Genomic DNA, 22064 nt, shown 5'->3' on the forward strand with positions numbered 1-22064 from the left:
AGGCTGCAGTGGCCAGGAATGGCCACTGCACTCCAGTCTGGGTGACAGAGAGAGACTCCAACTCAAAAAAAAGAAAAGCTCAGCTGAGCATGGTGGCTTATGCCTGTAATCCTAGCACTTTGGGAGGCGGAGGCAAGAGGATTGTCTGAGCCCCGGGGTTCGAGACCAGCCTGGGCAACTTGGCAAGACCTCGTCTCTGCAGTAAATCAAAAACTTAGCTGGGCATGGTGACGTGTGTTTGTGGTTCCAGCTACTTAGAAGGCTGAGGAGGAAAGAAAGATCACCTGAGCCCAGCAAGTCAAGGCTACAGTGGCTGTGAACGTGCCACTGCACTCTAGCCTGGGTGACAGAGTAAGACTCCTACTCAAAAAAAGAAAAGGAAAGCTCATCCTTGTGTTTTGAGGTCCTGTTTTAGTATTTTTAAAGAAGTTTTTGAAATTTCAGATGTCTCATTTTTGTAAGCCTCGAATGAAAATGCCCACAGCCAATTAGTTATAGCATAGAGAATGAGTAGTTCTCAGCTTCATTCATTATTGATAATACACCTGTTTTCATTTTTGTTAGCATCAAAATGGTTGTGTTAGCTTTAATCCACTAATCGATGAAGAAGGAAGATAAATAATTAATGTTAATTTACCTCACGTAATATAATAACTTGTAGAACACTCTTAATCTTTTAATGTTGTGTTTTACATTCAACTATAAAGAAAACCATCACTTGTAATCCATACATGGATGCAAAAATCGATAAATGATTTCTGTGTGACCTATAATTGATACACTTGAATAAATTAATATTGTCCTTTTAGCTAAAATAAAAATAGTACATTAAAATCCAACTTGGGAAATTCTTTTTCTTAATTGCAAATTATCCACTTGGTTTAACTTGACAGCACTTATGTAGAACAGGTAGGCTAAATTCATTTAATTACTAATCAAAAGTGAAGTGGGAAATAAATGTTTAATTTGCTTCCTGAATCAATTTATTGATCCTGGTAACAGATCTTTCACCTAAACTTTGAATCCCTCTACTTCTTCACTCAATCAGTACTTGGCTATAATTTTCAGAGAAGACATCTCTACTGGGTACTGTCTTAGGTATTAGATGACTCGATCCCTGATGTTCTAGGCTTGTACTTGCCCTATACCTCACTGAAATGATGTGATTTTTAAAAAATATTCAGAGTGTTCTCTAATGGTAGTTTCCAATGAGGTTTAAATCTCATTCCAAGGATAATGGTAGCATTTTTAAAAAGGTTTTCTTATGTGTACATTTAGAATTAATTTCAATATTAATTCAATATTGTTGTATAGGGTTGATTGGTTTCCATTTATTCTTCAAATCTTGTCACTCCCTAAAAAAGGAAAAAAAAAAATTAGTGTTGTTCTTTCTAGCTATCTTATTATTTCACTTTTTCTTTTATTACCTAACTTTGAAAGTAAGGAATTAATTTCAACTTCCTCCTTTCTCCATCATCTTTCTGTTTCTTTCTCACATTTTACCAGAAGTCAGAAAGGTGGAAGGGCTTTAATCCTGAGTGTCTAGCGTGTGTCCTATCTCGGTATGTCACGTTGCTTAGAACCCTTAGTTCTCACCACCAGAATTGCCAAGTGTTCAGCGCTGATCCCAGAGAGTCTTCTTGCTTGGTAAAATTACTATTTCAAAACAAAAATTTTCCTTTTAAAAAAAATGTCTTGTTTGTAGCTTGGAATACTCTTAGACTGGACTTTGGTGTTTACTAAGCCTTAGTTATAGGAAACAAAACCTGCCAAGAATCTGTTCCTGCTGTTTATACCATTTTGCATATCTACCAGCAATGAGTGAGTGTTCCTGTTTTCCATATCCTCACCAGCATTTGGTGTGGTCAGTTTTTAAAAAATTGTACCCAGTCTGACAGTTGCTTATTGGTATCTCATCGTTGTTTTAGTTTGCAATTCCCTGATGACATAGGATTTTGGGCGTCTTTCCATATCTGTCATCTGTGTGTCTCTTTTGGTGATGTGTCTTTTGCCCATATTTTAATTGGGTTGTTTATTTTCTTACTAAGTTTTTAGAATTCTTTGTGTATTTTGGATACAAGTCCTTTATCAGATATGTGCATTGCAAATATTCTCCCAGTCTCTGGCTTGCCTTTTGATTTCTCTTAACAGTATCTTTTGCAGCGCAGAATTTTAAGTTTTAAGAAAGTCAATGTAGCTATGTTTTCATGAATTGAGCTTTTGGTGTTGTGTGCAAAAATTTATTGTCAAACCCAAGGTCACATAGATTTTTTCCATATTCTAGAAGTTTTGTACTTTTGCATCTTAGGCCTGTGTTCCATTTTGAGTTGATTTTTGTGAGAGGTATAACGTCAGTATTTAGATTCTTTTTAATTTTTTGCAAGTGGATGTCAAGATGTTCACCATTTGCTGAAAGAACTATTCTTTCCCCATTAAACTGACTTTACTCCTTTATCAAAAATCAGTTAACTATTGTAGTAATTGGGGCTCTCCGGAAATACAGAATCAATAGGATATTTAAGAGATTTATTATGGGAATTGGCTCATATTATTATGGAGGCTTTCTGCAAACTGGAGGCTTTAAAACCAGGGAAGCCAAGGGCAGGAGAATATGACTGCCCTGGATCAAGAAGAGAATAACCCCTTCTTCCACCATTTTTGTCTAGTCAGACAGGTCCTCTACATATTGGGTGATTGATGCCCACCCACATTGCTAAGGGTGGATTTTCTTTACTCAGTCTACTGATTTAAGTGCTAATCTCTCCCAGAAACACCCTCACAAGACACACCCAGAAACAATGTTTTACCAGCTATCTGGGTATCAACATAGTCAAGTTGACACATAAAATTAACTATCACAGTGGCTCACGCCTATAATCTCTGCACTTTGGGAGGCCAAGGCAAGAGGATTGCCTGAGCCCAGGAGTCTGAGATCAACCTGGGCAACATGTCAAGACTTTGTCTCTACAGTAAATTTAAAAATTAGCTGGGCACGGTGGCGCACACCTTTAGTCCCAGCTATGTGGAAGGCTGAGACAGAAGATCGAGGCTGTGGTGGCTGTGATCATGCCACTGCACTCCAGCCTGGCTGACAGAGTGAGACTCCAACTCAAAAATAAACTAATTAATTAATTAAAGTATCACAATTATATAGGTTTTGGGACTCCTTTTTTGTTTCATTGATCTATTTCTATTCTTTCAACAATTACTTTTTTGATGATTATAGCATCATAGGAAGTCAGCTAGTGTCAGTCACCAACTTTGTTCTTTCTCTGCATTTCTTGGCTGTTTTAGATTTGTTGCTTTACATATAACTTTAGAATCACTTTGTTGATACACACAAAATAACTTGCTGTGATTTGGATTGCTATTGCTTTGAATCTATAGATCAGATTGGGTGGAGTTGAATCTTAACTATATCAAGTCTTCCTACCTATGAATATGGAATTGCCTTTAATTTTTTTTTCATCAGAATTTTGTCAGTTTCCTCATATAGGTCTTGTTATATTTATTCCTAAGTACTTCATTTTTCTTTTATTTATCTATTCATTTATTCATTTGTTTGGTTGGTTTTTTGGGGGGGTTGTTTTGTTTGTTTTTTGAACAGGAGTCTCACTCTGTCACCCAGACACACTCATTGCCACTGCAGCCTCAATCTCCTGGACTCAAGTGATCCTTCTGCCTCAGCCTTCCAAGTAGCTGGAACCACAGGCATGCGCCACCATGCCCAGCTAATTTTTATTTTTTATTGTAGAGACGAGGTCTTACCAAGTTGCCCAGGCTGGTCCCAAAACTCTGGACTCAGGCAATCATCTCATATCAGCCTCTCAAAGTGCTAGATTACAGGTGTGAGTCACCACTCATGGCTTCATTTTTTAAAAACTATAAAGAGCATTATGATTTTAATTGCAAAATCCAGTTGCTCATTGCTGATGTAAGGAAAGCCATTAACTTTTATATGTTAACCATGTATCCTGCAATCTTGCTATAATTACTTATTAGTTGTAGGATTGTTTTTGTTAATTCTTTGGGATCTTCTACTTACACAGCCATGTCATCTCTGAACAACAATTTTTATTTCTTCATTCCCAGCCGGTATGCCTTTATTTTCTTCATTAGTGTTATTGCATTAGTTAAGACTTCTAGTATCGTGTTGAGTCGGAGTGGTGAGGGGGGCCATCCTTGCCCCATTTCCGATCTAAGGGAGAAACCCAAGCTTCTCACTGTTAAGTATGATGATAGTTGTCAGGTTTTTGTAGATATTCTTTTCTGCTTGCTTTTGGCTTATATTGGTTTTCTTTCTGCTCTATTTTAGTTCCCTAAGGGTTTTCATCGTGAATTAGGTGTTGGGCTTTGTAAAATGCTTTATCTGTATCTAATATGATCATATGATTTTTTACTCTTTAACCTGTTGATATAATGAATTACATCAATTGGTTTTCGATTGTTGAACCAGGCTTGCATACAGTGGAATAAAACTCATTTGGTCATGGTGTTTAATTCTTTTTATATATCATTGGATTTGATTTGCTAATATTTTGTTGAGGATTTTTGCATCTCTTTTGTGATACTGGTCTGTAGTTTTTTTGTTGTTGCAATGTTTTTATCTGTTTTTTTGTATTAGATTAATGCTGGCCTCATGAATAAGTTAGGTGTTCCTCTGCCTCTCTCTTCTGGAAAAGATTGTAGAGAATTGATACCATTTCTTCCTTAAATGTTTACAAATTCACCAGTGAAACTATCTGGGCCTACTGCTTTCTATCTTGGAAAGTTATTACTTGTTGATTCCATTTATTTGATAGATATAATCCTTTTCAGGTTATTCTTTTTATATGAGTTTTGACAGTTTGTGTCTTTCAAGGAATTGGTTCATTTCATCTTAGTTATTAAATTTGTAGGCATAGAGTTCTTCCTTATATTATTTTATTGTCCTTTCAATGTCTGTGGGCTCAGTAGTGATGGCCCCTCTTTCATTTCTGATATTAGTAGTTTGTGTTTTCTTTTTCTCGTGGTTAGCCCAGTCTAGAGGTTCATAGAGTCATACTGACTCTATGAAGCTTTAAAAATAACTGACTTTTGTTTTTATTTTTTCCTCTATTGTTTTCCTGTTATCATTGATTGATTTCTGCTCTATTTTTTATTTATTTTTTTTCTGCTTGTTTTAGGCTTATATTGCTCTTCTTTCTCAGATTTCCTAAGGAAGAAGCTTAGGTCATTGATTTTAAATCTGTCTTCTTTTCAATATATGCATTCAGTCTTATACATTTCTATCTAAGCCCTGCTTTGCTACATAAATCCACTTCCAAATAACACTGTCCTACAGCAGGGACCTTCTCCCCTCCCATCTCTTTCATTGTCATTTGTTTCGCTTATCCATAAGCTATAACCGCATGATACATTTGCCTCTAATATTCTGAACAAGCAGTTATCTATTATATCAGTTAAGAATAATAAAAACAAAAGGTTTTATTTACCTGTATTTGTTTCTTCTTGAATACTCTTTATTTCTTTATGTAGATCCAAGGTTCTGACCTATGTTATTTTTGCCTCTGAAGAACTTCTTTTAACATTTTTTGCATGTCAGTTTTTGTTTGTCTGAGGACATCTTTATTTCTCCTTCACTTTTTGAAGAATAATTTTGCTGGATAAAGAATTCTAGGTTGGTGAGTTTTCTTTCTTTCAACACGTAAGTATTTTACCCCACTGTCTTCTTGATTACACAGTTTATGACGAAAAGTCTAATATAATTCTTGTCAGTGTTCCTCTATCAGTAAGGTGTTTTTTCCCCTCTGCCTTCTTTCAATTTTTTTTGGTGTTTGGTATTTAACGGTTTGAATATGATATACAGGTGCAGTTTTTTTAGTATTTGTCCTGTCTTGTGTTCTGCAAGCTTTTCTGGATCTTTGGTTTGGTATCTGTCATTTATTTAGGAAAATTCTCAGACATTTTATTTCTTTTTTTTTTTTTTGAGTTGGAGTCTCACTCTGTCGCCCAGACTGGAGGGCTGTGGCCACTCCCAGCCACTGCAGCCTCGACCTGCTGGGGTCCGGCGATCCTTCAGCCTTCCAAGTAGCTGGAACTATAACCATGCACTACCACGCCCGGCTAATTTTTTGATTTATTGTAGAGATGAGGTCTCGCTGCCTAGGCGGGTCTGGAACCCGCGGGCTCAGGCAATCTACTCACCTCAGTCTCCCAAAGGCGCAGGATTACAGGCTGAGCCACCGAGCCCGGCTCTCAGACTTTATTTCACTAAATTTTTTTCTATTCCTTTTTCTCTTTTCCTGGTATTTCCACTATGGGTATTTATACCTTTTGTATTTGTCCCACAATTCTCGGATATTCTGCTTCATTTTTGCATTCTTTTTCCTCTTTGCATTTCAGTTTGGGAAGTTTATATTGACATATCTTCAAGCTTGTTGATTCTTTTCTCAGTCATGTTCATTAAGGCATTCTTCACTTCTGTTATGGTGTTTTTTTGTTGTTTTTAATTTTATTTTAGAGTTATGGGGTACAAGTGAGGATGTACTATGTAATTAAATTGTATGCAGGCTTCTAGTAGGCCTTCTCCACTCGTGATGGAGACGGTACCGAGTGTGTGGCTGTGTGCCCATATCCCTCCTACCTTCATCCCTCTCCCAGCAGTGTCCAGCATCTGTTGTTCCCACCTTTGTGCTCATGGGACAAGTGATCAGGGCCCACTTGTGAGTGAGAACACGCAGTATTCAGGTTTTTGTTTCTGCAGTAGTTCACTTAGAATGATGATTTCCAGCTGCAACTATGTTGCTGCGAAGAAAATGATTTTGTTTTTCTTTATGACTGTGTAATATTCCATCAGATATGTACACCACATTTTCTTTATCGAGTTCATTTTTAGTGGGCATCTGGGTTGGTTCCATGTTTTTGTTATCGTGAATTGTGCTGCAGTAAACATACATGTGCAGGTATCTTTTTGGCAGAGCCATTTATATTCCCAGAAATGGGATGCTAGATCATATGGTAGCTCAATTTTTAGTTCTTTAAGAAAATGCCAGCCAGGTGTGGTGGCTCATGCCTATAATCCCAGCACTTTGGGAGGCCAAGGTGAGAGGATTTCCTGAGCCCACGGGTTTGAGACCAGCCTGGGCAACTTAGTGAGACCTCATCTCTACAATAAATCAAAAAAAAACCAGCCGGGCATGGTAGCGCGCGCCTGTAATTCCGGCTACTTGGAAGGCTGAGGCGGAAGGATCGCCGGAGCCCAGCAGGTCGAGGCCGCGGTGGCCGTGAGCGTGCCACTGCACTCCAGCCTGGGTGACAGAGTGAGACTCCAACTCAACAACAACAACAAAAAATGCCATACTGCTTTCTACAGAGATAACTAGCTTACATTTCTACCAACAGTGTAGAAGCAACTCCTTTTCTCCACACCCTCACCAACACTTGTTTTTTTACTTTTTAATGATAATAGCCATCCTTACTGGTGTTAGGTGGTATCTCATTGTAGTTTTGATTTGATCATTAGTGAGGCAGAGCATTTTCTCATATATTTGTTGGTTACTTGAATGTCTTTCTTGGAGAAGTGTCTGTTCATTTCCTTTGCCCACTTTTTAATGGGGTTGCTAGTTTTTTTTCTGTTACAGCATTTTTTATTTGCAGCATTTCATTTTGATTCTTTGCATTCCATCTCTCTCTTACAATACCCATCTGTTTGTATATTTCATCCACTTTTTCCTTTAGCACCTTTAGCATATTTACCGTGGTGGTTTTAAAGTCCCATTCTGGTCATTCCAAATTCTCGACTGTATCTGAATCTGGTTCTGCTTGCTTTGCCTCTTCAGATTGTGTTTTTCCTTAGTATGCCTGTAATTTTTGTTCTTGATGCAGCCCGGACATGATGTATCAAGTAATAGGACCTGAGGTAGAGAGAACTTTCATGTGAGGATTTATGTTTATCTGGATTGGGGTTAGGATGTATTTAACATTGGGTATAGCTGTAGCTGTAACTAAGTCAGAGGCTTCACTTTTCCTCTGGTGTCCTTGTTTTTGTCTCCCCTGTTGTCTTTGAGTTTCCCAGGAAATCTCTTCTAAATGAAGCCTGTCTTTTTCTTTTTTTTTTTTTAGCTGAAGTCTCACTCTTTGTCCCCAGACTGTAGTGCAGTGGCATGCTCACAGACACCGCAGCCTCAACCTGCTGGGCTTAGGTGATCCTTCCACATCAGCCTTCCAAGTAGCTGGAACTATAAACGCATGCCACCACGTCCGGCTAGTTTTTGTGATTTATTGTAGAGACAAGGTCTCACCAAGTTGCCCAGGCTGGTCTTGAATCCAGGCTCAGGCAATCCTCTTGCCTCAGCCTCCCAAAATACTTGGGATTACAGACTGACCAAAGCCTGTGTCTAATAGCTGTCTGTTGTAATCCACAGCTATTATCCAGGAGCCCTGTTGATGGGCGACTTTGTGATAAAATGTTGGAAAGAGGGCATTTCTTTCTCTTATCTTATGTTTAAATCTCTGTGTTTTTTTGTGGGGAGGAGGGGGTCTGGTAGGCCAGAGTATCTGGACCATGACTTTAAGAAGAGTTGGAGTCTTTCTTTTTTTTCCTCCCTTTTGAGACTGGAAAGCTAGAGGGGGCTGGAGTTAGCTAATTGCCCTTTCGCCTGTCAGATAAGGCTTTATTAAAGTAGTTTCCCTTGAGGGCTGGCCTGCCTTATGGAGAACAGAACAAAGCTCTGGGCATATTTTGAAATGTTTACCTCTCACCACCCTCTTGCTGCTGCTACCTCCCCATTTACCAGAAGCCCTGGGGGAAATCGTCTCATCTCAATGAGAGCCTGGTGGGATCCTAGAGATAAGACTCTTGAAGGTGTAGGAATCCCACTAAGACTGAGTCACCTAGAGGTTTTTTAACTCTCAAGCTCCTCCACACTGAGCTAACAGCAATTTATCCCTTATAGTTTAAGAGTTCCAGCATTGAGGCTGGGCATGGTGGCTCATGCCTATAATCCCAGCACTTTGGGAGGCTAAGGTGAGAGGATTGCCTGAGCTCACTGATTTGACACCAGCCTGGGTAACTTGGCGAGACCTCATCTCTACAATAAATCAAAAAATTAGCTGGGCATGGTGGTGCATGCCTGTAGTTCCAGCTATTTGGAAGACTGAGGCGGAAGGATCACCTGGAGCCCAGCAGGTTGAGGCTGTGGTGGCCGGGAGCGTGCCACTGCACTCCAGACTGGGCAACAGAATGAGACTCCAACTCAAAAAAAAAAAAAAAATTCCAGCACTGGATTTTCTTCCCAGTAAACCTTGACTCTCTGTACCATCCTGTTTTCAATGCAGATCTTGCGGAACTTAATTCTCTCATGAATCTCAGTGGAGTTATTGTCTCATTTTAACTCAGTTCAGTTTTGTTTTGTTCTTTGTGAGTCAGAGTCTAAATGAGGATGAATAGTCAAGAATACAAGTCTTTCAAGTGTCGGGTCTTCATGATTGAATTCAGGTGATGTGTTCTTGACTGGAATGTTGTTCAAGTCATTTTGTGTCCACTGAGTATCAATTTGGGCACACAGTGTTCATTTTTCTCTCATTTATGACTTAATTTTGGTTGTTCAGTGGAGGTATTATCTGCTTTCTGCCCTGTATAGTTAATATTTTTTTCCTACTGCTATAAATAAGCAGTTTTGAGGGAAACGCCTTCAAGCTAGCAACTATCTTTTTCCTCATCAACATTTGTACCCTGGTTTAGCATCTGTTAATCATTTTTGCCCAAACCAGTCTTCACTGTGATTATGATTTTTCACCTCTAACATTCCCTCCTCATTTACTTATTAGCACTCTGCATTTTACATCTAGCAAGAGCCCTCCCACCATGCCTTTTTTTTTTTTTTTAAAGTCTGTTTCCTGGTCAGGTACAGGGGCTCACACCTGTAATCCCAGTGCTTCAGGAGGTGAGGCAGGAGAATCGCTTGAGGCCAGGAATTCGAGTCCAGCCTGAGTAACATAACAAGACCTCATCTATACAGAAAATACGAAAATTTAGCTGGACTGGGTGTGGTGGTGTCTGCCTGTAGACTCAGCTACTCAGGAACCTGAGGCGAAGAAATCACCTGAGCCCAGGAGGTTGAGGCTGCAATTAGCCTTGATTGCGCCACTGTGCTCCACTTTGGGTAATAGAATGAGACCCTGTCTCAAAAGGAAAAAAAAAAACCAAACTATTTACTGTGGACTCCTGGATTCGTACCCCCCTTATCTGTTTTGGTGCTCAAATTGTCCTAGTACTAGCTAGCTCCTTCAAGCTGGGTCATATGACATACCCCCTTTGTTATTTATATGTTTATTTGTTAGCACAGTGGTAGAATAATTACACTCTCTGTATAAGACATTTATTGGAATGTAATATTGTAGCTTTTTAAGTCAGAAGTAGACTTTGGGGGGAGTGTTTAAAGAAATGCTCACCTGATCACTTATTTGATATCATCCAGCATGCGCATTGTTTGTGCAGTATTGAAACTGACCAGAGGAGAACACCTCACCTCCAGCTGCATCCAGTGACTGCAGGTGGACAGCCACTGAAATCTGTTCTTAGATACTGACAAAGCCTTGCAAGTTTGGTCACATGCTTGTGTTTGTTAATCTGCCTCTGCACTAATTCAATGTGGGTAACTAATCTTCACGATACATACTTGTTTATTTAACATATCCTGTGTGTACAGTGTGCTTTTACTTCCATTATACTTTCTCCTCATATTTGATATTTGGAAAACTGTCAGAAAAATTCTGTCCTTTTTCCAGTGATATTTTTTATCAATTTTACTTTAATCTGCGCAGTATACCTTTAGGCCTGTAGTGAGTTGGCTTCTACTCTGTAGTTTTATTGTCTGATTCCACTTGTAGTAACATGTAGGAAGTAGTGAGTGACTCAATCATTGCTCTGTGTTCTCTGGAAATAAAGTGTGTTCTGATTATTCATGATCAAATATAAATGGAAAGAATCTTTATGCCTGCATGTTCTGTGCTATTCAAGTCTGTTAGTAATCTCCATCTGGTTCCTCTAAATTTATACTGTGAATTGATGAAGAATTGTCTAGTTGAAAATATATAAGCAACCGGGTGTGGTGGCTCATACCTGTAATCCCAACACTTTAGGAGGCTGAAGCGAGAGGATTGCCTGAGTCCAGTGGTTCAAGACCAGCCTGGGCAACTTGACGAGACCTTGTCTCTACAATAAATCAAAAAATTAGCCACGCATGGTGGTACACTCCTGTAGTTCCAGCTACTTGGAAGGCTGAGGCAGAAGGATCACCTGAACCCAGAAGGATGAAGCTGTGGTGGCTGTGAGCATGCCACTGTACTCCAACCTGGCGGACAGAGTGAGACTCTGACTCGAAAGAAAGAGAGAGAGAGAGACAGAGACAAAGATGGAGGGAGGGAGGGAGGGAAGGAGGGAGGAAATAAATACATAAGTAGTCCAGCAGCTCTATATTCAATGAAAACTTTCCATGTGTCCATACTAATAACATTCCTTACATTTTATTATCTAACATTTTGTTTTAACTCTATACTGCCTATTGGCTACATGTATATCTTTATACTGTATGGTCCAAAATGTTGACATTTTTGTTCATATTTCCTAACGTTAGAGTTTGCCAGTATTAGCCATTTTTCTTTATTGTTGTAGTAGGTTTTCCAAAACCTGCTAAACAAACTCTAAGAGAGCTGTTACACTTAGCCATACATTATTTGTATTAACTTTGGAGGAAATTTGGTGGCAGACCTTTCAGTTCTGTTGAGTTTGTGATTTTGAAATATATATATGTAATCTAAATTCCTTTCATGTTGCTACTTAAGAATATAACTGACTCAGACTGAGTCACATTACTGTAATTACTATAAGTTTCTTTCCAAAATGGTGACTCAAAACCTAAAAGGGAATAAAAGGAAATAATTGACCCAGCACATGCGGTGGTGTGGACTCCTGTCAGGGCACAAACTTAGTGTTCTGCTCCATCTGAATCTGGACTGTAATTTCTTGGCTCCACCCATGAATATGTTCAGGGTTTTTTCTTTCCTTCTCAAATGTAAGTTATGAAAAAGTAGGTTTTGGGGCTAAGAGTAAACAAACGCATGTGGCATGGCATTTAAGCATGAAGTAACACTTGCTAGATTTCAGATTCAACTTCTGCAGATTGAGCATAAAGACTGTTTTCATCTTCTGATTCAAGACACACTTTGGCAGCTTGCATAATCACAGCCAAGATGTGTTTTAATCCTTTTTATGACCGAGGACTCGGTGGCTTCTGCTGTGAAGCTGGTGTTTGAATTCCACGAACAGTGAGGGACAAGAATAACAAGGTCAGGTGTTCCCCTCCTACCCGCAGAGTGAATGGGCTGTTTCACTGAGCCTCTCAGCCAGCCGTGCCATGGGGAAACCATGGGCGGAGCACGGAGTGTGCTGAGGGGCCGCAAGGCCAGAGTGCCAAGTTCATCAGTGTAGGCATCCACAGGAGTGTCCACCCTAGCACACACTTTGGTTTTGGCAGCACACTTTCCAGAGATCCACATTATGTAAGGTTGTAGAAATAAAGTTCATGAGAGAGAACCGTATGAGAAAAAATATGAATGCCTTGCTTCTAAGCCAAATCACTGAATGATTTAAGCAAAATTATTTTTAGACATTTATTTACTTATTTATTTATTTATTTATTTGAGTTAGAGTCTCACTCTGTTGCCCAGACTGGAGTGCAGTGGCCGCTCCCGGCCACCGCAGCCTCGACCTGCTGGGCTCCGGCGATCCTTCCGCCTCAGCCTTCTGAGTAGCTGGAACTACAGACGCGCGCTACCATGCCCGGCTGATTTTTTGATTTATTGTAGAGATGAGGTCTTGCTGCCCAGGCGGCTCTCGAACCTGCAGGCTCAGGGAATCCACTCACCTCAGCCTCCCAAAGGCGCAGGATTACAGGCTGAGCCACCGAGCCCAGCTGACATTTATTTTTTAAAGTAAATCTGACTTGCCAAGAACAGAGTGCTTGATTTTCTAATAATTTAAGTGGTTTTGTTGTTTTTGTTTGTTTTTCATCTCCAATGAGATGTTGTTTGTGGGTTTAAAATAGATGTAAAAATAACTCAGATTATTTCAATATCTGAAATGATTGAGTGGATATAAAATAACATATTAATGTAATTATGCTCTTGGCCACATGAAGGCTGCTTTTGTAAAGAATTCTTGTTTGTTTGTTTTTCATGTTGAGTTTCAGGAGAATGAAGTTGATATCATTAAAGATGTGGAGTGGGAAGCTTCAGACTGGGAGGGTGGAACCTGGAGTGCTGGGGTGATTCTGGCCTTGCTCTCCTGTGTTTATCCAGGAGTTATTCCATTAGAGCTTCTTAGAGTCATTTAGGGACTAGGTTATATACCCATAACTTCACCACATACAACCTACAAGGTTATACTTACAGGCAGTTCTCTGTCCCTACCTCCAGCCGTGGTTTAGGCAGTGCAGTTCACAGAGGGCTCTGGTGTGCTCAGGAGCTAGTTTCTTTGGGACACCATGGGGAGAGCAGGGATGTGACGCGTGACCCTTCATTTTGGAAAGATCTATGGTGCCTGTGAACAAGATGATCTAGAAGAGAAAAGCTGGAAGTTGAGAGAGAGAAGATGATAACCCAGGTATTCCTGGTTCTCACAAGAACTCCTTTTTATCTGGCCACTGAACTGTAGGGTTCATCTTGTTGCTGGCATATCTCGTTGTTGATTAGTATGGTTGGATGGTGGTGGTTCCAGATGATTCTATATGTGACTTTCATTTTTCAGGTGTAAGACCCTAAGGAACCCATTTGGTTCCTACAGCTAAACTGGCAAAGAGGCTCTTGCTCACATTAATCAGAGAAAGGTGGCAGAAAGGTAGCACGCTGCCACTACCCGCAAAGGAGATAAGATTACAAACCAAGTGCTGCTTTTGGAGTAAGGCTCCTTTGTCCTAAAACATTCCCATGTCTCATGACTGTGCTTGTTTCAGAGAGCTGGTGTAGTCCCAGGAGATCTGAGGCAGAACACTGTCCCTGCTGCGGTTTCCCCTGGCGTTCATATTTTCCAGAACGATACGAGAACTAATATGAGAAAAAAGAAAATAGCCTTTATCTCTTATGCCTGACAGATAATCAGATTACTCTAGGGATTAGATAAAAATAAATCATTTGTTCCTATAGTTAGCTACTATGATGACTGAGGTAATCATTTGTGAGAGAATTTCAGAATTCAGATGTATAGAATTCGACTTAGGGAGCAAGTAAATATCGAAAGAACAATGTGAGTTTGAAAGGAGTGGTATTCTTTTGGTTAACAATGTAGCCTCAGTTTGCTGTCAGCTTGCTGTCAGCTGTGTCCCTCTGGGACCCACCATGGGAACCCCCATCACATTCCTGATGTTCCTAACATCAGTCATAAAACTTGAAGACCCCAAGGGCAGCATAGTGCTGTTTCTCTCCACTAGTTCACTTTCCTTAATCTCTTTACAAAACGATGTACTGGCTTTTCCCCTAACATGTCTGGTTATGTTCACAGGCCATGTTCTCATAGAAATTTCCAGTACTCACAAGAAACTCAATGAGAGTCTTGAGGAAAACGTACGTGCTCTGTTTTTCTGTTTACAAAATATATTGATACATGTTTGTATATTTATTTTGCTTAAATTCTCAAATCTGGTGTAAATTTTTTATTTCCTTTGGTTAACAGTTCAAAAAATTTCATAAAGAGATTATACATGAGCTAGAGAAGAAGACGGAACTTGATGTAAAATATATGAATGTAAGTACAGTTCCCTCTACTGGCCTAGGGGTCCCTGACCTGTCAGCCCGAGGAGTACTGTTGCCCACCGTTTATTCAGCAGCAGCAAATAGGGGTAGAGCTTGATGTTGAAAACTAGCAATGTCCCTTTGGGCAGAGTAGGCTAGTTTTTGCTAGCACTTGGGATCTTTTTTAAAAAGCATAGAAAAAAATTTTGTCAGAGATCACACTGCTTCCAGAAAGCATTATTTTCACAGAACATGTGTATGTGGTAGGAATCTGCGTCTGTGTTACTGCAGCTGTTACAGACGTAGCACTTAACAAACCAGCACTTCAGGGCATGAGTGGTGTGTGGGAGGACACCATCTGGGGCCTCTGGATCCAATCTGCAGAGAACTCTCCAGCTTAGTGTCTCCTGTCTGTTACACCCAGTATTGTTTTCTCTAGATCTCCTTCAGGCTGGCCCTACAGCCCCAGGACACAGGATTCATGCTGTCTTCCCTTGCTGCAATAGAGTCCTCACTTTCTTTTGCCACCCAAAGTCCCTCCAACCTCCCCCCCTCCTTTTTTTTAACATAGAGAGACAGGATTTCACTGTATGACCCAGGCCGGAGTACACTGTAACCTCAAACACCTGGGCTCAAAAGATCCTTTTGCCTCAGTTTCCAAGGAGCTGGGACTACAGGTGTGCACCACTGCACCCAGCTAACTTTTTTATTTTTTGTAGAGATACCATCTCCCTATGTTACCTGGCTGCTCTCAAACTCCTGGGCTGAAACACCTGGGCTCAAGCGATCCTCCTGCCTCTGCCTCCCAAAGTGCTTGGATTACAGGTGTGAGCAATCACACCTGAGCCAAAGTCTCCTTTCTGCTCACCAAGACCCCCATGTGGCAACAAGAAGTGCAGATTACCCTGAAATGGGCCCTCCTTTGTGGTCCTCAGGAGGCCTCCTGCCCACGTATGCTCATGTGCTCTGTGCATTCCTGGCGGGAGGCCACACGACTGTGGATGACCACTGAGGTGTATTTAATGCCAAGCACTTTACATAACTTATCTGATTTTTATCCCTAAAGTAAATCTAATGCATAGATACCTTTGTTATCTTCATTTTACAGACTATAGGGGAAATCATGGATTAGAGTTGCAACACAGATGTTAGGCTCAGACCCCATGTTCTTAAACACTCTGCTATAGCATACTCAAAGCAATAATGATTGTACTTGTTGGTTCTGTTTCTTAAAATCACATATCTTAAAACAGCCAGGAGCATGTGATTGATATTTATTTATCCACCAAAGCACTTACTGACAATGCTGTCCGAATGCCTATGCGGAAGAAGAAATTTTAAAAAGGGAAGACATTGTTGTTCTCAAAGAGCTGCTGTTCTGGTCAAGGGCCTCTCCTATGAATGAGGAACTTTATAACAGACAAGCTGAGACATTAAAGTTGAATGGAGGGAGGTCATGTGGACTGAGGGTGTGAGGGTCCCAGGCAGCAGGAGGGTGGTGGGAGGGATGGGTATGAGGGTCCCGGCATTGGGAGCATAGTTTGAGGGGAGGGTGTGAGGGCCCCAGCTAGTGGGAGAATGGTGTGAACTGAGGGTGTTGGCGCCCCAGCCAGCTGCACACAGTGGAACTGTAAGCACAAAGTGACTGTGTGACAGTTTGAATGGTGCCACAGTAAAATAAGCACACATTTTATTTACAGGCAACTCTAAAAAGATACCAAACAGAACACAAGAATAAATTAGACTCTCTGGAGAAATCTCAAGCTGAGTTGAAGAAGATCAAAAGGAAAAGTCAAGGAGGACGAAATGCACTAAAATATGAACACAAGGAAATTGAGGTGAACTTTTTAGCAATATTTTTTTTCTTTTGTTTTGATTATTCATATAGCTTGGAGAGAGGTTTACTTACCTCAGTTAGCCTGTACTTTATCCACTCAATGTTGTGCTGTTGCTAAAGTAAAAATAAGTGTTTGACTTAGTAAGAGTTGAAGCCTGCAGAATTTTCCAAAGTTAAACTTAATTAGTCAGTGGTCTCTTAAAAACATTGGTGTTTTCTCCTGACTCCAAGAGGGTAAAGGACTCTGTGTTTTTCATTACTATCTCCACTTTACAGATGGGGAAAATGAGGCTTAGGCTAAGTCATATGGTTGGCATTTGGAACGGGATTGAACCTGGAACCTTGGTTCCAAAGCCCATAGTGCTTTCCAGAACAACACCATCATATCCCTGGAGTACAGAGTAATATTGTGTGCAAATTGCCCAGTGTTCCATAAAGCTTTGGCAACTTCTCTTCACACATGAGTCAGGATCTTTATGAGAATGATGGTATCTACTCAAGTCAGGTTACAACTATATTTTGTCTTATGTGTATCTGCATTTACTGTTTGCTCCATTTTAAAAATAAACCAGGTATAAAGATGGCAGAAGATAAATGTCAGGCTGTGTGGCTATCTAATGCCTCATGTCATACTTGTATAATTATTATTTATTTTTTCAGTATGTAGAGACTGTCACTTCTCGTCAGAGTGAAATCCAGAAATTCATTGCAGATGGTTGCAAAGAAGCTCTACTTGAAGAAAAAAGACGCTTCTGCTTTCTGGTTGACAAACACTGCAGCTTTGCAAATCACATACATTATTATCACCTACAGGTGGGTGTGATGGCCAGTTGCATTGAGTTTACTGGTAACTTTACATTGTATTTAAATAACTTTAGATGCTGTATCTTCCATATATGCTCTATATAAAGCAGTGGCCTATTTTGACAATGAGAAGATCCCAAAGAAACAGTTTTTGGCCTGTGCACGGTGGCTTACGCTTGTAATCCCAGCATTGTGGGAGGCTGAGGCAGAAGGATTGCTTGAGCTCAAGAGTTTGAGACAAGCCCCCTCACCCCCAAAAAATCACAAAGCTAGACAGGCATGGTGGCACACACCTGTATTCCCAGCTACTAAGGAAGCTGATGCGGGAGATCACTTGAACCTGGGAGTTAGAGGCTGCGTTGGGCTGTGATTGTGCCACTGCACTCCAGCCTGGGAGACAGAATGAAACCCTGACTCAAAAAAAAAGAAACAGTTAACTTGAATATGTTAACTTATAGAAATACAGTTGAAACGGGCAAATGTCCACTTATAATGTTTAATTAATTAATACATCCATATTTAAAGTTGCTCATAATACTGTGCTTAATAATTTAGAAAAAGCACCTTTTGCTTTTTCTCTCCTATGTGTTGACTTTTCTCAGGCTCTTTCTGTTGCATCCTCAGCATGTGTCTTCACCAGCGCCACAGGGTGAGTCCCAGTGGGCCCAAGTTCACTCCCCCTGGGTAGTTTGAGATGTTCCCCTTGTGGATCTGTGCTTGGGGGTACAGACAGTTCTGCCCCAGGCCACAGACCCCCATTCACATACATCAGGATTGTTGGGCATTTTTACATGTTCACTGCTCTTCATGCTGTTTATTCATGGTTTCCTCGGCTGACCTTATCACTGTCCTTCCAACATATGTGACTTTGAGGTTACAGCAAAGGAAAGAATTGCTGTATTAGATGATCATTTATGTCAACAGTGCACCTGTACTAGTTTCAGCAGTGTCAAGTTATCTTTAGGAACTTCTATTTTTAGGTGAGGGCATTTTGCTGCAGAGGGGTCATAGGCTAAAGAGAGATGGAAGTGATCCTGAACTGCTCTTCCTGTGGCAATGCCCTGCTATGTCATGAGACAACCCTGGTCTATTTCCAGAGAGCTCTAGCTGTTAGCATAGCAAAGTCTTTCTTTCTTGCTTTCTTTTTTTTCCCTCTGTTGCCCAGGCTTGGAGTGCAGTGGCACAATCACAACTCATCACAGCCTCGATCTCCTAGGCTCAGGTGATCCTTCTGCCTCAGCCCCTTGAGTAGCTGGGACTACAGGCATATGCCACCATGCTTGGCTAATTTTTAAAATCTTTTTGTAGAGACGAGATCTCCCTATGTTGCTAGGATTACAGGCAGGAGCTACTGCACCCAGCTTGGCAAAGTTTTAGACTTAACCTTAGGTTCCATTTATACTTTATAGAGTGCCACAAATTGAATCTGCTGCTTTCTGTGCCAGAAGTTTCTTCAAGTATCTGAAAACTACTTTTGTGACTTTCCTATCCCAGCTAAAGTGTCCCAGTCCTTTAAGTGACTCTTGGATGAAGCATGCCCAAGCAACTGGGCATTGCCCTAGTACGTCAGGGTGATAGTTGGGGACAGGGTGGTATGAGGAGGAGCTTTGCCCTCTCCTAGGATTACATCAGCATCCTAGCCACTCCCAGTAAACACAGCGTCTGAGTAAAAACAGTGTGATTGCCATGCAAACTGCTGCAGGACAGGCCCCCCACTTCCCTTTTGTAGCCAGATTGCTGCCCTGGAAAAGGGGTTCACTGAAAGACTTTGGGAAGTCTCTGGGAGTCCAGTTGCCATAAGCAGAGCCAGGCTCATGGGAGTAAGAGGGACACCCCGGCCTGTGGGGTTGCAGGGTATCATCATTGCCAGTCTTTGTGTTCTGTAACACCTGGGTGGACCAGCGGCAGGGCATCCCTCAGCACTGCCTACCGCACTCCACTGACAGTCCCTGTGTCCTGTAGAGGGACTTCTCAGGACAGAATGTGAGTCAGTTCTCTGAAGTATGAATCTAAGTGTCATCTCCTGGGCCCGTGGCCCATGTTGGAGATGTGCTTTTAGAAGGAGTGGGAAGTAGAAAGCTGATGACTGGCATTTTGGGGGTCACTCGGAAAACACTCCTGTAGATTGCTTAACCCTTCCCTTTTATAGTTTTTGAACTTTTTCTTAATTGTTTACTATCCCCATATTGTCTGAGTCTCTGTATGCATGTTGGGGGAGCAGGCAAAATTCCTTTAGAGCCAGAACCTATGACCTCAGTAAATGAGACACAGCAGATGCTTATAGATGATTAAACTACCTACTGAACTGAACTCAGCACTCCCATACTTCTGGTGGTAAGCCCGTACGTAATATGTTATCAGTGATGTTATTTGATGTAGTTTTTGTCAGCTCTTCAAATAGTACGTTGTCTTTAGTTTCGTTTCTTTTGGATTTATAGTCTGCAGAATTACTTAATTCCAAACTGCCTCGGTGGCAGGAAACCTGTTGTGATGTCACCAAAGTACCAGAGAAAATCATGAATATGATTGAAGAAATAAAGACTCCAGTCTCTACTCCAGTGTCTGGAACGCCTCAGCCATCACCCATGATTGAGAGAAGCAGCATGGTAGGAACAGTGACCTCATTGAGATGTCAGTTGTGTGTTTACTAACTTGATGTGGGCCAAGCTTGCCCAGAGGACCTAGTCTGCCTTTGCTGGTGGAAACACAAGTTCTCCTTTATTCCTTGTAGGCCCACCTTTTCTTGCCTTTATCCCTTCCCCTCAGATTTGGAATTAGCTATGCAAATATTTTACACTGTGTTTAGCACTATTATCTTTGTTTGGGAAATTCTGTTATTACTGTTTTTAATTGTAGTGATTTCAGCTTTATAAGTATATTCCCAGTGAGGGAAATATAGATGTCTCAGGGGGTGGATTAGACACTCTTCTGCTGTTCATCACAGCATAAGGCACTTCAGGAAAAAATAGTCACCAAGGCATTCAAGGAAATGAATTCTCATGTTGTAGTTTGCTGGGCTTTGAACCTGGGCTTTAATCCAACAAATAGTTTGAACACATGGGCCCACTCTTTCCGCCCATATAAAATCCGCTGAAATAACAGCAAAGATCTTAAAACCCAGTCAGCTACCTACAGAATCTATCATAAGTCATGGGAGAGGGAGAGAAGGGGCCATCAGTGGACCAGAAGGAGTCTCTAAGATAGAAAAAGACAGGATCAGTATGTAGAGAATCAGAAGAAAACTTCAGCCCCAGGCATATCATGGTAAGGCTGCTGCATGGACTCAAGAGGTGGGAGAGGACCTGGGCTTCTCTTTATGTAGCTGGTTGGCGGGTGCTGGTCAATCTCCTCTCCAGGCAGCAGGGACTTTGTCTACTAGGTAAACAGTGTTTGGACTGAAGAGCTTGGACACCTCTGGAAGTGCATCTCACATTCCCACATCACCATGGTCTGTGTCATGAGAACAGGCAAAATGCAGACCATTATATACAGTAAAAAGAATAGGGACTGTCATACAGTTTGAAGGCAATGAACCAGGAATCCCTGGACAGATGAGGAAACCAATATCATAAAGAGGCACCAAAACAAAAAATTGGAGTGACCAGGGTTGGAGGCAGCAGAATCAGTAGGCAGAGGAGAGTGCTTCAGAAAGGGATGAAAGGATGTTACATCCACAAGAGCCAGCTGAAGGTGTTGCAAATATAAAAGTGGATTCTTATTTGTAGGTAAAATGATATGGCTAGGATTTACTTCAAAATAATCTAAGCATAGTTCAGGAAGGCAGATGGAGGTATGGATGAAACAAGACTGATCATGAATTGGTAATTGTCAAAGTTGGTGTTGAGCATGTGGAGATTTAGTATGCTATTCTCTCCTACTTTTGTACATACTTGAAATTTTTCTACAAAGAGTTTTCTTTTCATTGGATTTCTTCCTCCCCCCCCCCACCCCCCACCCCAAACACTAATAGATGGGCTCATTAGCAGAGTGGAACCGCTTGTAAAATTGAGTGAAGGAACTCTCCCAAAACACAGTGCAAAAATAGAAAAAGGATTTTAAACCAAACAAAGGATAAAGGCATGGTAGACAAGTTGAGACGTGGGAGATGTGGCCAGATGCCTACTCAGCATCACTACCCCAGTGTCTAATAGAGAATTCAAATTCAGTTGTCCAAAACCAAATAACTGGTTTCCTTTGTTCCCAGTCTTCTCCATCCAGAAAATGGCAACTTCATTCTTTAGTAGACACAGAATGTCAGCTCCTCCTTACACAGCCTTCCATCAGCATATCCTGTTTGTTGTTAGATTACTACAAAGAAAAGCGAATCCCACTGATTCCAGATTTCTTGATAGCAAACAAGATTTTAGAAATTAATGAAGCTGGGTACAGTGGTTCATGCCTGTAATGCTAGCACTTTGGGAGGCTGAGGCAAGAGGATTGCTTGAGACCCGCTTGAGCAACATGGCAAGACCTCGTCTCTACAATAAAATAAAATAATAAAATAAAATAAAATAAAAAGCCAGATATGGTGGTGCATGCCTGTAGTTCTAGCTACTTGGAAGGCTGAGATGGAAGGATCGCCTGAGCCCAGCAGATCGAGACTGCAGTAGCCATGGGCATGCCACGGCACGCCAGCCTGGGCACAGTGTGAGAC

The 22064-nt window shown here is 41.0% G+C and overlaps 1 protein-coding gene across 1 annotated transcript in view; it reads left to right on the plus strand.

Annotated features, from left to right (window-relative positions):
- The window catches only part of BAIAP2L1 (BAI1 associated protein 2 like 1), a 94649-nt gene that overhangs the window by 53926 nt on the left and 18659 nt on the right, over positions 1 to 22064 (plus strand). The window contains exons 4-8 of the mRNA XM_008072899.2: positions 14540 to 14601; positions 14711 to 14782; positions 16470 to 16607; positions 17267 to 17419; positions 19849 to 20016. Coding sequence (XP_008071090.2) covers positions 14540 to 14601; positions 14711 to 14782; positions 16470 to 16607; positions 17267 to 17419; positions 19849 to 20016 — 593 coding nt within the window. The remainder of the gene's footprint in view (positions 1 to 14539; positions 14602 to 14710; positions 14783 to 16469; positions 16608 to 17266; positions 17420 to 19848; positions 20017 to 22064) is intronic.

This window comes from Carlito syrichta, unplaced genomic scaffold, assembly GCF_000164805.1.
Source record: "Carlito syrichta isolate Samal-C Ts95f unplaced genomic scaffold, Tarsius_syrichta-2.0.1 Scaffold315497, whole genome shotgun sequence".
NCBI lineage: Eukaryota > Metazoa > Chordata > Mammalia > Primates > Tarsiidae > Carlito > Carlito syrichta.